The 17080-nt window shown below is 35.6% G+C and overlaps 1 protein-coding gene across 1 annotated transcript in view; it reads right to left on the minus strand.

The window, feature by feature from the left end:
- PKHD1 (PKHD1 ciliary IPT domain containing fibrocystin/polyductin) overlaps positions 1-17080 on the minus strand; it is a 621489-nt gene that overhangs the window by 499240 nt on the left and 105169 nt on the right. The window contains 2 exon segments of the mRNA XM_051996694.1: positions 5180-5399; positions 16884-17027. Coding sequence (XP_051852654.1) covers positions 5180-5399; positions 16884-17027 — 364 coding nt within the window.

Below are 17080 nucleotides of genomic sequence, written 5' to 3' on the forward strand. Positions count from 1 at the left end.
TAGAATCAAGAAGATCTGAGTTCAAATCCAGTCTTGGACACCTACTGGTTCTCTAATCCTGGATAAATCATTTAATCCCATTTGCCTTAGTTTCCTCATCTGGAGAAGAAAATGACAAACCACTCCAGTTTCTTTACCAACAAAACCCCAAATGGGGACACAGAGAATTGGATATCACTGAAACCAAATGAACAACAACAACATCCTTATGGAGATTAATAATCTCTAGCAACAAAGTATATTAATTACAGAGCATCACTACAAATCTAGAAGGGACTATGACTTCTTCTCTGGAGCAGATGCACATAGCAATTATATGGCTCCTCCAATACTTTCCCAGTAACCCAACCTGAGAGAAGTTCCTAAGAGCTTTTCCAGCACATTATAACAGTAGCCCAAGCAATTGAGCAGCATCCTTGAGAAGAGGAACATGTGCTCAATGTTACATGTTCTCACATATGTGACCCGAGAGGAAGGGTCATATAAAACATTCCTAAATCCTTGACTTCTGTTGGAGGAAGAAAGAAATTTGATAGTGTTATTCAAACTAAACTGGTTTCTAATCTGTGGATGACTAGAGTCGAACAGAACAGGCTAGAAGCAGGAGAGTCAGGATTCAAACAGAAATTTAATTTCAAAATGAGGTAAATGGCTTGTAAGCAAGGACCTGTGTGCCAGGGTCCCTGCCCCCTTGGGAGGGACCTGCTTTAGTGTAGGCAGATCTCAATATCTATACTAGTGGCTACATAGTAAGCTGTGATCCTGCCAATGAGGGATAACAACAACAATGTGACAAGCTTGATTCATAACAGGGCTTCAAGATCAGAACTTGTCCCAGCTTGTCTGGTGCTTGTCCAAACTCAGAGAACACCGGTGCTGGTCAAAACAATACAAGAACTATGTGAGATTTTGCCAGAGGGTGAGATCATCCAGAGGGTCAGCAAAGGATTGTTATTATGCCATCTTCAGGGCACATTTTGCTTGCTGGGCCCTAAGTCTGAAATACAGTGTTTCGGTTATCTTGTCACTAAGAATCAAGTTTTCTAACAGATAATAGAGCTTTATGGGCATTGGAGAGTGTCTCAAAAATAACTCCTAGTTTGAGAATGAGGGGATTGAATTTAAGAGTTGGGTGATTCCTAAGCAGCTTGGAAGAGGATCACCAATATGGCCTTTGTAGCTAGAGGATGAGCAAAGAAACAACAGTGGATCAAAAGACTTGTACTTTATTTCTCACTGTTTCTAAGTTATTAAGAAAGTTTGATCTAAAGGGAAGGAAATTGTTTCTCCAGTAGCAACAGAATGTGTTAGTCTTTCTGGGTGTCATTAGAAGAGGTTTTGTAGGACCACAGGGAAAAGGATTACTTCACTAAAATGTCAAAATGTTACTCCACTGGCAACCTCCACTTCTATTCCCTTCTGAATACTCTATTATGTTTATTGGCTTACTGTATTTTCTGTCTCCTTATAAACTTCTGTGAATCTTTTTCAATTTAGTATATAAGAGAATAGGTAGTAGGAGTGGAGCAAAATAAAAACCATTGTCTACTTGAAGTATATTTGTTTCCTTAAGTACTGGTATGAGACCTGGGAATCCAGTTATTTTTGTAGAAATTTAGGCATGCACCCAGCAAAAAACTCTGGGAAATGAGTATGAACTATTACATAGAATTCCCAATCCCTTTATTTTTGTCTGCCTGCATTTTTTATTTCCTTCACAAGTTAATTGTACACCATTTCAAAGTGTGATTCTTTTTGTACAGCAAAATAACTGTATGGACATGTATACATATATTGTATTTAACATATACTTTAACACATATGCAGGGGTCCTCAAACTACGGCCCACGGGCCAGATGCAGCAGCTGAGGAGTATTATCCCCCTCACCCAGGATTATGAAGTTTCTTTATTTAAAGGCCCACAAAACAAAGTTTTTGTTTTTACTATAGCCCGGCCTCCAACAGTCTGAGGGACAGTGAACTGGCCCCCTATTTAAAAAGTTTGAGGATCCCTGAATTATATAGCATATATTGGTCAACCTGCCATGGGAGTAGGGGGAAAAGGAGAGGAAAAATTGGAACAAAAGATTTTGCAATTATCAATGCTGAAAAATTATCCATGCATATATCTTGTAAATAAAAAGCTATAATTAAAAAAAAAGAAATTTAGGCATGAACTATACCCAAGTTATATTTGAACATTTCATGGAATAAAGTCTGGAGAACTAAAAATGATAACTGATCTTTAGATGCAGTCTATGCAATTGGATACATTCTGTGTAAACTCAAGCCTTGGAGAGCGCTAGGTTATAGATTCCATAGAAAAAAAAGAGTGCTTTAGGTCAGTTGATTTCCAAATTCCTTTCTAGACTAATGATCTATGGCTCTAATTGGCATATACTCAACTTATGTACCCAAATAAAAATATGATCCCAAATCTCCACCAAGCAACAGAAATATTTTGTTTACTCTAAGAAACCAAAATAAGTTCTCTATTAGCAGATGGAAAAATGGTGCAAGAAAAAAGAACATTAGACTGAGTCAGAAAACTTGGGTTCTATTTCTGTTCCTGCAACTAACTAGTTATATAAGCTTGATTCCTAAGTAATTTCTCTAAGTCTCATTTTCCTCATCTGTAATACTGAGACACGGTCTAAATAATCTCTAAGGTCTTTTCCAGTTCTGCCATTTTAGCCATGAACAGCACTTAAATAATACCACTGAAATGAGTTAAAGCAGCCATGAAAAGAAGCAGATGTCCGCATACTTAAGTCAGAACCTAAAGGGAATTAGACATCAGGACTAATGAAAATTATTAATCACTTTAGGAAACCCTAAAGAAATTTACTAAATTCGTTTGTGCCATTACATTTTTCTTTTCTATAGATTTCCTACAAATCTGTAACTCAGGTAAAGACTCATCTTTACAGCTTGTCTGACACAAGATAGTGAAGGAATATCCAAAGCATTAGCATATTCAATTCAGTTTAATAAGCACCTACTAAGTGCTAGATGCTGTGATAGTATCAAAAAGAAACACACATACAACACACATATACATACCAGTTCTTGACCTCTAGAAGCTTGTTTGGGGTAGACAGTATTTATATAGAAAATCAAATACAAATACAAAATTTTTTAATTAGAAGATAGTATTCATACAAAGGACAATAAGGGAAGTAATGCTTATTTGTTGATATAGTAAAAATGATAATGGAGCTTTGTGTTATACAGTCATTTTTTAGTTGTATCCAATTCTTTGCCACTCCATTTCAGGTTTTCTCAGAAAAGATACTAGAGTGATTTGTCATTTCCTTCTTCAGCTCATTTTACAGATAAGGAAACTGAGGCAAAGTTAAGTGACTGATACAGAGTCACTTAGCTAGTAAATGTCTGAGGCCAGACTTGAAGTCAGGAAGAAGAGTCTTCCTAACTCTAAGCCTGGCAATCTTTCAATTTTAAAACCTTATACAAATATAGTCAATTTCTTTTAGATAGGCTGTTTGCTACCAGAGTTCCTTTACTACCAAATTAGTGAATATTCTCAATACCCCTTACTTTTGAGTGTTTAAAAAGACAAATTCTTAACTAAAACCCCAAGTATATAAACAGAACTAATTTCACTTCAACAACTGAAGCAGCATTCTTAAAAGAGGCACTGGGTCACAAAAGAATAAGTCAAAGTTAAAGGTGTCTTGTTATTGAGTCATTTCAGACATGTACATTTCTGCATGACACCACTTAAGGTTTTCTTGGCAAAGATACTGAAGTGGTTTGCCATTTCTTTCTCTAGTTCATTTTACAGATGAGAAAAATGAGGCAAAAAAGGTCACAAACCACTAAGTGTATGAGATCAGATTTGAACTCAGGTCCCTCTGACTCCAGAGATGGGATTCTACCCAATGCATCAGTTGTCCCAGGTAGTACCTCAACTTGTAAAAGACCTTACATTCTACTAAAAGAAAAATGGCTTCCTAAAGAGCACAGATTTCTCTTAGAACATGAAGAAATCACGCTCCTGAAATACAGTGATTGTGTTTCTCTTTGATTCAATGTGATATGCTAGATTTGTTTTGTTTTGATTTCATTTTCTAAGCTGTAAATAAGACCTCCATGAAATGATCAAAGACAGCCATTCCAACTAGGTAGGCAAAAGAGTAGTTTATGCCTACAAATCACAAGAAAAAATGATGCAGCTTTATGCTATTGAGAAAGAGAGAGAGAGAGAGAGAGAGAGAGAGAGAGAGAGAGAGAGAGAGAAAACAGAGATCCACACAGAGAAAACAGAGAAGCCTTAAAACACAGTGTGTGTGAAAAAAAGAGCTAAAAGTGATCTTTTTTTTCTTTTTAAAAACCTAGGCAATCTCAGAGCATCCCACATTGTCTTATTTTCCCCATTTATTTGGAAGGAAAATGAGTTTGAGAAGAGAACCTGGGAAGTTTCAGTTATGTATTTGTTCTTTTGAGGTTAAAAAAAAAGTAAATCCACATAAGCTTATGGTTTCCAAATCCTAAATCTACAGTAATTTTGTCTATGCTTCTCTCTTCCTTTGAATAAACACTGTACAATCTGCTGGATTTCTCTGTGACTTTTTCTTTTTAAAAAAAATGCATGAATCTGTTTGGAGAGGAAAGAAATGAGAAAGGGGGGGGAAACCCTTCTGTTTTTCATAATGTCTAATCTTTTTCCCCATTGGCATTCACCAGATGTTGCTTTGGATAGGAAGATAAATATTAAAATCTAAGAGAGAACAAAGCAGACTGTTTACTGGGTAGATTTTTCAGATGTTCTCCTGAACACTTGAAAAAGACAGAAGATGCTTTGATATCCAGGCTGGGTGGAATTCACAATGGAATGCCCCCTCTGGACCATCTGAAACATGGGCCACTCAGGTACCCATTGGATTTGAATTACTGAAACATCTGGGGTTATTCCTCCTACCTTGCAATTCCTAATTCCCATTGATGCCATAATGAAAATGAGAGGAGAAAGAGGGGATAGAAGAGAGAGAAGAGAGAGAGGGGAGAGAATAGAGGGAGAGAAGTGAGAGGGGGAAGGAAGGGAGAGGAAGGAGAGAGAGGAGAGGAAGAGGGAGGAAAAGAGGGAGAGAAAAGGAGAGGAAGAAGGAGAGCAAGAACACATTTGAATGGGGGTGTAGTGGTTCATAGATTTAATTACCTCATGAAAAATCCAGAGAATAATCTCAGGGATGAGTCTATCTGATGGTCCAGAGTAAAGGTACACCAAGGACTTTCTTCACACATGTAGATGTAATACCAAGATCTTAACAAACTTGTGGTCCCCATGGTGATAGTCAATTCACACTGGATATAGGTAGCCTTGGTAGCATCACAGTTTTCCTCCAAGGGCCTTAGGTTGCACAGGAAAGCCAAGGAGTCTACAAGGGAGAATTAACAAAAAAATACCAAGAGAGCTAAGTTATGGCTTCAAATTCATTTTGATACATCAGAACTATTTACAAGAGCTAAGTTTGCTTGACCAGTCTGGAAAGGAAAGGGAGGAAGGAAGGAAAGAAGAAAAGAAGGAAAGAAGAAAGGAAGGAAGGAAGGAAGGAAGGAAGGAAGGAAGGAAGGAAGGAAGGAAGGAAGGAAGGAAGGAAGGAAGGAAAGATGGAGGAAAGGATGGAAGGAAGGGAGAGAAGAAGGGAAGGAAGGAAGGAGGAAGGAAGGGAGGAAGTGGAGGGGAGGAAGGAAGGAAGTGGAGGGAGAGAGGAAGTGAGGAAATGGAGGGAGGGAGGGAGGGAAGAAATGAAGGGAGAGAGGAAGCGGGGAATGGAAGGAGGGGCGGAAGGAAAGAAGGAAGGAAGTAAGGAGGGAGGGAGGAGGGAAGGAAGGAGGAAGGAAGGAAAGAAGGAAGGAAGTAAGGAGGGAGGGAGGGAGGGAGGAGGGAAGGAGGGAAGAAGGAAAGGGAGGGAGAAAAGGAGGGAAGGAGGGAGGAAGGAGGGAAGGAGGGAAGAAGGAAAGGGAGGGAGAAAAGGAGGGAAGGAAGGAAGAGAGGGAAGGAAGTAAGAGAGGGAAGGAAGGAGAAAGGGAGGGGTAGAGAGGGAGGGAAGGAGGGGGAAATAGGGAAGGTTGGAAAGAGGGGTGGGAAGAAGATGAAAGATGAGACATCTTGTTTCAGGAACATCAAGTTGCCAAGTATAATTGGACAATTATGAGCAGAGAAGTATAAGAATAGAGGAAAGGATGAAAGAAGCTAGATTGCAAAGATCTTTAAATACAAGGCAAAGATTTTATTCTTGATTCTACAAATGATAAGAGGCCATTGAAATTTATTGGGTAAGACCAGACAGAGAAGGAGTTCTTACATGGCTAGACTTAGACTTTAGGAAAATCACTTTGGCAGTTGAGTGGAGAATAAACTGGAGTGGGAAGACACAACAGCAGGACCAACCCTAACAAATCTAAATCTGTGGTCTTATGAGTCCATTATCTGATAACTTCAGAGACAAAAATCAAAGGCAGTTAAATATCTGCCATGACCACATCTTTGTAGGGAGTCTAGTAAGGGGAAGAATGATTGTGAAAGTGATGATACAATCTTGAATCCTTTTCCTATGAAGGTAAAGGGGCAAATTTCAAAGATGGTTTCTGTGGCAAAGGGGAGAGGAAAGTTAAAGCATGAAAAAGCCATATGAATCATGTTTTTACCTGCCTATTTTTGGCAAAACAACAGCTATTCCTATGGTAATTTGCACACAATGAGGACCATGGACAAAGTACCAATAACAAACTGTACCTTATGAGTATGCATTTCCCAGGAAACAGCCATGGTCCCCACATACCAAGATACCCCAACCACTGGATTCAATAATCTATTAGTCAATCAATCATGGCTAAGCTTCATTTCTTATCATGATCCAGTTCTCAAAGTCAGCATCTTATCCAATTGATTAGATAGTTTCCCACATAGAAAAGTAATTCTTGTGACTAGACATGGGGAAACACTGTCCTGATTTTCAAATAGAACCAAAAAAACACAAACAAATAAATAAATAAATAAAAATTCATTAAATGATAGCCCAAAGAGTTTGAATTCAAATCCTGCAAAAGTTCTGTAACTTTTATCAAATGACTGGAATGAGCTCATCAAGAATAAGTCAGACCAGGCTAACTTCATCTCCTTTTGGGATGCTAGCTTCATAGATTAAGAGAATGCTGAAAATATAGCATATCTATATGCTATAGAGAAAGTCTCACAATAATGTCATTAATAAAATGGACAAATGCAGGGTATTAGTCCTCAAGTTTAAGACTGCAGATTCCTAGGGAGGATAGGGGAAGTGGGACAAAAGGGGAAAGTAGAGGGATGGGAAGTTATTTCAAGAAGTCCATATCCAGTCACCTGTTTTTAATTAATAGATATCAATAGTACAACTGCTATTATATCAGGATCCACAGAATATTTTGATGTTATAAAGGAGTGCACATACTTAAATCCAAGACAATATAGTTGGGTAGATTTCAAACAGGTTGAAAGACCAGACACAAAGCATAGTGATTAATGCATTGATGTCAACCTGGAGGGAGAAGCTAATAGAGTACATGAAATCTATACTTATCTGTATTCTGTCAAAAATTTCATCAATAACTTAGATAAAAATATTAATGGCATACTTATCAAATTTGTGGATGAATTGAAACTAGAAGAGATAGCTAGTGCATTGCATGACAAAATCAGGTTAGAATACTAGGACATTATACTATATAAATTCAATCCATTATTTGATGCATATTAAGGAACAAAGTAAATCTTACACTTGCATTCAAACAATATAACTGCTTGGTGCAAATAGGATCTATGTATAGGATAGGCTATGGCCAAACAATAAGCTATTATAGAAAAACAAAGCAGGAAGTGAACTAATTATCCAATATTATATCAACTGTTCATATTATAAAGCTAATACTCTAATAGGATATTATGCTGAATGAATAGAGGCAAATACTGTTCAGATTTAGAACACTTTGCTTTGATTTAACACATATAAAATTCTGTGATCAATTCTCTGCATCAAAGAGAGGCTAAATGGTAGAGTGGATAAAATACTGGCCCTGGAGTCAGGAAGCTTCATCTTCTTGAGTTCAAATTCAGTTTCAGGCACTTATGAGCTGTGTGATCCTGAATAAGTCATTTAACCCTGTTTGCCTCAGTTCCTCATTTAAAAATGAGCTAAAGGAGGAAATAGCAAACCACTCCAGAATGTTTGTGAAGAAAACCCCAAATGGGAACACAGACATTATCAAAACAATTCAAGAATAATAATAACTGAGCATCAAGCTTTAAGAAGGATATTATCAAGTTAGAAAATGGTCAAGAAATGGTAACCATAATAGTGAGGAGGCTTGAAAGTATGTCATATAAAAGTAATAATAAAAGTAGTTAAAATTTATATAGCAATTGAAGGTTTACAAAGCATTTTCCCCTACACCACATTTGACCTTTATATCAATCTTTTATTTAGATATTATTACCTTTTTACAGACTTACAGGATTATATAGGTAATGTCAAAGGTACAATTTGAATCCAGAGTTTCCCTGACTCTAGGTCCATATTCTTTTCATTATTCCACAAAAGAACTGAAGATGTTTAGATCTAAAGAGACTTAGGGGAGATATAATAGTGCTCTTTAAATATTTAAAGAGCCACAATGTGGAAGAAGGAGCAATTTTGTCACACTAAATCCCAGAAAACATAGTTATAACTAGGTAGAATTTACAAAAGAAATATTTCAGAGCATTCTATATGACAAAGATCTTCCTAACAATTAAAGTTGTCTGAAAGTTTAAAGTATTATCTTAATACATAACAAGTTTTCCATCACTAAAAGTATTCAAGCACAACCTGAATAGCCATTTGTTAAGAATCCTATGGGGCTACTGGTACCACAATGGATAGAGTGCTAAATCTAAAGTTAGGAAGATTTATCTTCCTGAGTTCAAATTTGGCCTCAGATACTTACTAGTTTTGTGACCCTGGACAAATGATTTAACCCTGTTTGCCTCAGTTTCCTGATCTGTGAAATGAAATAGAGAAGGAAATGGCAAACCACCTAAATGAGGTTACAAAGACTCAGATATGACTGAATAACAAGAAACCCTATGAAAACAGAATCCTTTTCAAGTAAGTCTAAACTAATTTAAGAGAGGACATTTAAAGGTTCTTCAAATTATGAAATTCTAGAATTTTATTATTTTGTATTAAGAATTGACATTTTTATATTGCTTTAGAGTCGGCAAAATACTTTGCATATATTCTTTTGCTTGATTCTCAGAACAAATCTCATTGAGTAGTTACTGCCAGTATTATATTTTAAAGATTCAGAAAAGTTGACTGATTCACTGGTGACCACACAGCTAGCAAGTACCAGAAATGGCTTTTAAACCTAATTGACTTCAGTTCACTATGCCATCCTCTATCACACCAAACTGTCTCTATAACTAGAGGGTAGAAAAAAGTTACTTTAGGATAACTAAAAAACAGGGATATGAAGCCAATTTTATATGAAAACATGCTTTAAAAAAGACTAAGGTTCTTTAGTTAAAAAACAAAGTTTGAAGAGAGCTGTAAAATCAAAGTCTATAAAATCTTAAAGGGTAATGGAGCCAGCAGTGACTGGGGGTGGCCTAATAAAAAACACATGGATCTAAGGAGGCAGGCAATATGGGCTCTCCTTCCAGTTCTTCTACTAAAACCTGTTTGACCTTAATCCATTTAACCTTTCTCTATATCTTAATTACTTCATCCACCAAGTAGGAATGATGATCCTTTCTTTTCCACAAAGTTGTGAGGAGTAAATAAAACCACACTGGGAAAATGTTTTGAAAAATTGGGAGTCCTAATCAATTGGGAATGTCTAAACAAATTGTGATAAATTAACATAATGGAAATTGATGTCCCATAAGAATTGATGAATATGAAAGTCAAATGGGAAGAAATATGAACTGATTCAGGGTGAAGTACGCAAACTAGGAAAAAACATTATATATAACTAAATCAATGTCAAAAGAAGAAACAATAAGAATAGGAACTAGATGTCTCAAAGAAGAGCTGAGAAAATGGGCATCTCTCTTTTCTTTGCAAAATTATGGGGCTATGAAAGTGGAATATTTCAAATGCAATCAGAAATGATTGATGTAGTTGGCTGGATTTGTTGAACTGTATTTTCCTTCTTTTCTTTTTTATTCTTTTATACAAGGGATGGGTCTCCAGATAGAGAGGCTGAAGGGAAATAATCAGAAAAAAAAAGATTAATGTAAAAATAAAAGATATCAAAAAAGAAAAATTGGCAATGAGACAAATGTAAAGCATAATTATTGAAAATATACTGGAATAAGGTGTTTTCTCTTGAAAATTGAAAGGGAGTTTTAGGACAAATAAAAGGAAGCACAGGGTCACAGAGGAGACAATAAACTAAAGAAAATCAGCGATTATGCCAAGAGTTGTTATAGGCTGAAAATAGTTTGAAGAATTCATTGTTTTCTCTTTAGTACCAAAAAGAAAATCCCCCAAATCAATAATGCTATGTCTACATAGGACACAATGAAAAAAGTAATATGGAAATTATCTAATTGTGATCAATCTCTCAGTCCACACGTCTAAATGGATTTGTCCTAAATATCATGGTTTCTCTCAGATGTAAATCAGTCAAATACTGACAAATTTTCTCCTCTTTTTGCACTTTTATAATCTTGGTCTTATGATAAGCTACCCCAACCAGACATTGTATTGACATAACACTAATAATAATAATGTATACCATTTATACGTCGCTTTAAGGTTTGCTAAGCCCTTTACAAACACTATCTCATTTGGACCTCACAACCACTCTGGGAGGATAGCATTATTGTTATCCTCATTTTTTGTGGAAACTGAAGCAGACAGCAGCTAAGGGATTTACCCCACAGTCACACAGCTATTAAATATCTAAGGTTAATAAATTGTGGTATATGAATATTATGGAATATTATTGTTCGGTTAGAAATGACCAGTAGGATGATTTCAGAAAGGCCTGGAGAGACTTGCATGAACTGATGCTGAGTGAAATGAGCAGGAACAGGAGATCATTTATATACTTCAACAACAATACTATATGATGATCAATTCTGATGGACATGGCCATCTCCAGCAATGAGATGAACCAAATCAGTTCCAATAGAGCAGTAATGAATTAAACAAGCTACACCCAGCAAAAAACTCTGGGAGATGACTATGAACCATTACATAAAATTCCCAATCCCTATATTTTTGTCTGCCTGCATTTTTGATTTCCTTCACAAGCTAATAGTACACTATTTCAAAGTCCGATTCTTTTTGTACAAAAAAATAACTGTTTGGACATGTATACTTATATTGTATTTAATTTATACTTTAACATATTTAACATGTATTGGTCAACTTGCCATCTGGGGGAGGGGATGGAGGAAGGAGGGGAAAAGTTGGAACAAAAGGTTTGGCAATTATCAATTTTGTAAAATTACCCATGTATATAACTTGTAAATAAAAAGTTATTTAAAAAATAAATAAATAAAAATTAAATATATATATATAAGATTAGATTTTAATTCAGATTCAAGCTTAGATGATAAAACTAAGAGTCTAGAAGGAAGTAGATTAAAAACAAAGAACTCAGATCATAATTTTAGAACTTTAATTGACCTTAGGAGTTCATTTGGTCCAACTCATTTATTTTACAAATGAAGAACCTGAAGCCAAGAAAAATTAAATGATTTGCTCAGGATCACATAGTAAGAGACTAAAGTGGGATTTGAATCCAAATTTTCCCATTCCAAGTCTAGTTGTGGGTGTTTTGGGTTGGGGAGGGGGGTTGTTGTTGTTATTGTTGTTTTTTGGTTGTTGTTTTGTTTTGTTTTGTTTTTATTTTAGGTCTTAGAGTTTTTTTAGTTCAGCCTCTGAACCCATACAAGATATTTAGGAATCCACAAAATTATAAAGTTGAAAGAAATCACCTAATGCAAAGGTTCTTAACCTTTTTCTTCATTTGTTGTTTGCATCATGACTCCTTTGGCAACCTGATGAAAGCTCATTCATCTCAGAATGTTTTAAAATGCATAAAATAAAATATAAATAATAATAGGAACCAATTTGAAATCATATTATAGACTTCTGATCGAGGGCTGCCACATGATTTTACAGATGAGGAAACTGAGATTAAGGAAACTCAGATCATCTGACTTTGAAGTCAATGATTACTATACTATATCATTACATCTATTTATATATTTATAGAGATATAGATACATAGATGGATTTAGTGATATAAAGATATAAATATACCTATATAGATATAAATACATCTATATATCCCTACACATCTTATCACTATATTCTGTCTTCACCAGAACCTAGAGAAAAGTGAATTCTGCAACAGCACAGATTCAAATTAAACAAAACAAAACAAAACAAAAAAAAACAAAAAAACAAAAAAAAAAGGATTTGCATCAGTGATCATTTTTAAACACTCGTATGTTTTAGGAAGAAAAGTTATGAAATTGTCTTTTCTGGAGATGTTTTTAGAAGAAAAAGATATAACAGATTTTCATCACCCTCAGAAGGTGACATATAGGAGGAAGTCAGGAAGTGGGGTAGATGAACATTCAACTTCCTTTCTATAAAATTGTAGAGCTAAATACATTTTCCTCTGTATTTCTTTCCTCTTCTTTTCCTCTCTCCATTCTTTCTTTCCTTTTCCCTCATTTTCTTTCATTCTTTCCTTCCTTTTCTCTTCCTTTCTTCACTTCCTTCTTTACTTTTCTTCGTCTTCCTTCATTCTATGCCTTTCTTACTTTGACTTACTTTTCTTTCTTTTCTTCATTTCTTTGCTTTCTCTTTTCTCCTCTTTCTCCTGTCTTATTTTCCTTTTTCTTTATTTGTTGACTTCTTTCTTTTCCTCCTTTTTTTCCTAGATCATGCTAAATTATCTTCTTGGAATAAAGGTTTCTGCATAAACTATGTGTATTTACTGTCATCTAGTGGCTATTTTAAGGATTGCTATTTCCATTTCTTTACCTAATCCCACTGATTTTGAACAACAACCAATATTATCTGGAGTTTGTGGAAAGGACTCTCTAGATTGGTTTTGCTCTAAAATCAAATTCCTAGTGTGAATATTTCCTTATCTTTTTTCAGAATTGAAAACTGTCATTTTCTTCAGTGTCATAATTCTCCTAGCCTGGACATCCTAATTCATTTTTCTTTTCATTCTTATAAATAGAAATACAACTTCTTTAAATAACAAGCTGCTGGCTAAGACAAATATAAACTCATCCTTTTAATACCAATATTCTTTTTCAGTTACTATCTATGATTGATAGATACATAGGTCAATCATCTATGATGCAGGCTATAATCATGGAATATATAATATAATGGCGGGGGGGATTCAAAATTGTAGGTGACCTCAAAGAAACATTAAAGAGATAGTGGGCAGCATATTACAGAAAATGATTTTCATGGAAACAGTAATACAAAAGTTATCCAGAAAACATATGATTGGAAAGGGAGATGAACTGGTCATGTTGTAAAAAGGAGATGGATAATAACTTGAGTGATTCCTAGAAAAAAAAAAAAGAAGAAGAAGAAGGAAGAAGAGGAGAAGGAAGAAGAGGAACAAGGAGGAGGAGATGAGGAGCAGGAGGAGCAAGAGGAAAGGAGAAGGAGCAGGATGAAGGAGGAGAAGGAGAAGGAGGAAGAGGAGCAAGGAGGAGGAGGAGAAGAAAAAGAAAGAAGGAAGAAGAAGAGGAGGAGGAAGAGGAGGAGAAAGAAGAGGAGAAAGTCCCAGTTTTCAGAACATTAATTCACCTCCTTTTCACCCAAGAATATGTGATCCCTGGTATATAGAGATATAAAATAGGTATGCAAATCAAACTTTTGCTGATAATAAATCATAATTTTGTAACCCCAACATTCAACTATGAGAATCCATATGGGGTTGCAAACCACAGTTTAAGAAATTGAGTTCTAAAGGATCTGAGGGGATGTTTAGAAGAAAAAAAGAGTTAGGAGATAAGAAAAGTCTATTCAAGCATTTTATATGTAGCCTGTTATAGCTGTAGTAGCAGAATCAGAAACTGAAAAGAGGCAACTGATTTTATAATCAAATTCTTCCAAATAATTGCTTATCAAAAGAGGGAAATGGGCAGGTCCATAGCAAGTTTCTCATAACAAGAATCCTTTAAGTGGAAAAACACTTATTGGAGTTGTAAAGGAGAAGATTATAATTAAAATAGTGATTGAACAGGATGGCTGGGTGGCACAGTGGAGCCAGAAAGACCTGACCTCAAATCCAGCCACTGACTCTAACTGTGTGATCCTGAGAAAGTTATTTAACCCTATTTGCATCAGTAACTCATCTGTAAAATGAGATGAAGAAGAATACAGCATAGTACTTCAGAATCTTTGCCAAGAAAACCTCAAATGGGATCATAGAGTTAAACACAAATGAAAAATGATTTAATAGCAAGTGATTGAACAAAATCCTTTGAGTCTCTAACTCTAAAATGCTGTAATTCTTTCATTTTTATCATTGTCTACTAATTTGAAGTACTACATAATGAAAATTCCCCTCTTCTTCCCTCTGCAAAAATGGAGTGTATGGTTATCAACCATGAGACCCCCAAAGAGTGTAACAGAAAAAGACTTTGATCCAAAAGATTTGGGTTGAGCTCTAGTAATGACTATGTGTAAGAGTTTGGGCAAACCTTTAAACTCTCTGAGATTGTTTCCTCACCTGTAAAATGGGATAACAATACTTGCACTATCTACCTCACAGGATTTTATTTTGTTTTATATTTTTAGGTAAATAGTTTGTAAAGAATAAAGCCTTATCGAAATTACATTTATTGTTAAGACACATAAGTCCTCATTGTCTGGATCCACCAAATGGCTCATTGCAGAATCATAAATTAATTACTCAGACTTTCTGAGCTCAAGTTTTTCTTGTGTATTCAATAAAATTAGGAACCTACCTCATCATTTCAAGAGGTTTAATCAAAATATGTTATTCTCTTCTAAACTTTTTAATATATACTCTTCTTTTTTCTTTCCTCTCTCCTAATCCTTCTTCTCTATGACTCACTCTCTTCTCTCTAATCTCTCCTTTCCTTTCTCTCCCATCTTTCCTCTCCCCTTCTTCTACCCTGTTCCTATTCTCCTTCCTTTCCCTTCTCTCTTTCTTATCTTTGTCTCCTTCCACTTTCTCCCTAATATCCCTCCTTTCCTGTCATCTCCCTTTTCTCCTTCTTTTTCCCCTTCTCTCTTTCTTTCACTCTCTTACTCTTTCTCTCCTTTCCTTTACTTTTGTCTATCCTTCCCTCATCCACTATCTCTCTCATTCCCTTTTCTCCCCTACCTTTTCTTCTGTGTCCCTTTCTCCCATCCCTGTTTCTTCTATTTTCCTGCCCTAGTCTCCCCTCTCTACTCTGCCCTATTCTATTTCTGACTCCCATAAAAAATCTGTTTAATTGAATCTCATCTGCATTATTTGGTGACTACTATTCCCATTGTAGCCACACTCTATAGGAGGACCTGGCAGCTAAAAGACCTCCATAGAAAGGAGATCTGATAAACTTTGTTGTTAAATGCTTAGATAGCTTCTTGATCTGTGATTATGCAAACAAGATAATCATCTGGCTAAGCTCATCCTGCAGTTTAGGCAGTAATTAGGTCTGGACTTTCCTTGAATCACTATGTGTAATTACTATGCAATTTGCCAGCCATCCTGATGAATAGTAAAGCTATATTTTTCCCTACCCAAAACAGGACTTATCCAAAGCCTGTTGCATAGCTAAAGGTAACAGAACTGATGTATCCCTAAAGATGAAGCCTGTTAAAACCTGGTAATTCCAGAATCAAGACGTAATGTGAGCTGACAAAAGTAACTACTGCTCTAATTACAGTAAGGATAAGGGATATGATCAAGCAGAGACAGTCAATATTCAGAAGCTGTTATCTCTAGCATGGTACTGCCCTGTACTGCATTAAGATGGCAACAGACAGCAGACCTCAGCACTCATCAATCTCACCCTAATGACAAAACAAAGCTAGTAACAGTGCTGGGTCCTTTAGATGGCAACTTCCCATAAAACCCAGAACATTTTTTCACTAAACTACAGCCAATTAAACAGGGTACAATGCTAAGTGGTTAGTTGATTTGTCTGTTTTTTAATACTTTCCATGAACTCCATAACAATTTCTGCAGAACCAATATTAAAATGGATTAGTCTGTATTTGGATGACAGTATTCAAATGTAAAAACTGAATTTCAGAGAAATTAAGTAGTCTTCCTGTAAACTATTAACAAAAAAAAAAGTAATCTTATCAAATGAAGTAGAATCATAGAACTCCTGATCAAGAAGGGCCTTCAAAAAATAATACTTAGTTCATGCCCAGTTTATAGATGAGTTTATAAACTGAGGTAGCCTAGAAAAGTGAAATATCATGCCTATGGCAATAAATATAGTCCTTGATTCCTGAAACTTGTCTCTATGTCTTTTGACTGCAAGTGAAGGAGTTTTTATGATTTCTTTATTAATTAGATAACCCTAGGCATGAAGATTTAAACTTCCCTAAATTCTCCTTAAAATAGCACAAATCCTATAAAATAAAATAAAATACCATGCGTCCTATTTATACCCAGTTTGGTTTTGTACTGGGATACATGGCAATGATAGCAGGACTCTCTCTTAAATTTTAATGTTAAATATTAAATATTTTCTTTCACTTTAATTTTTCACTACTCTGCTGGGAGAGAAGGGGAGCAGAAAATGACTCTTTCAATTATGTCACATTGCTCCTCAATAATCCCAGTACTACATATATGGATATTTTCATTTAACTGACCATCTAGTGGTAGCACAAGGCAGCTGAAGCTGGTCACCGTAGCATTGTCCAAGATTTTGCAGGGGACACCACAGACAGTAGCAGATATGTTCCCTGGAGAAAAACCACTTCCATGAACATGTAGTAGTCTTCCATCTAGACAGCCTTTAAAGAGAAGAATTACATTTTGTTAACCATAGCCAAGGCTATTATGATAT

The sequence above is a fragment of the Antechinus flavipes genome, chromosome 4 (genome assembly GCF_016432865.1).
Source record: "Antechinus flavipes isolate AdamAnt ecotype Samford, QLD, Australia chromosome 4, AdamAnt_v2, whole genome shotgun sequence".
Taxonomy (NCBI): Eukaryota; Metazoa; Chordata; class Mammalia; order Dasyuromorphia; family Dasyuridae; genus Antechinus; species Antechinus flavipes.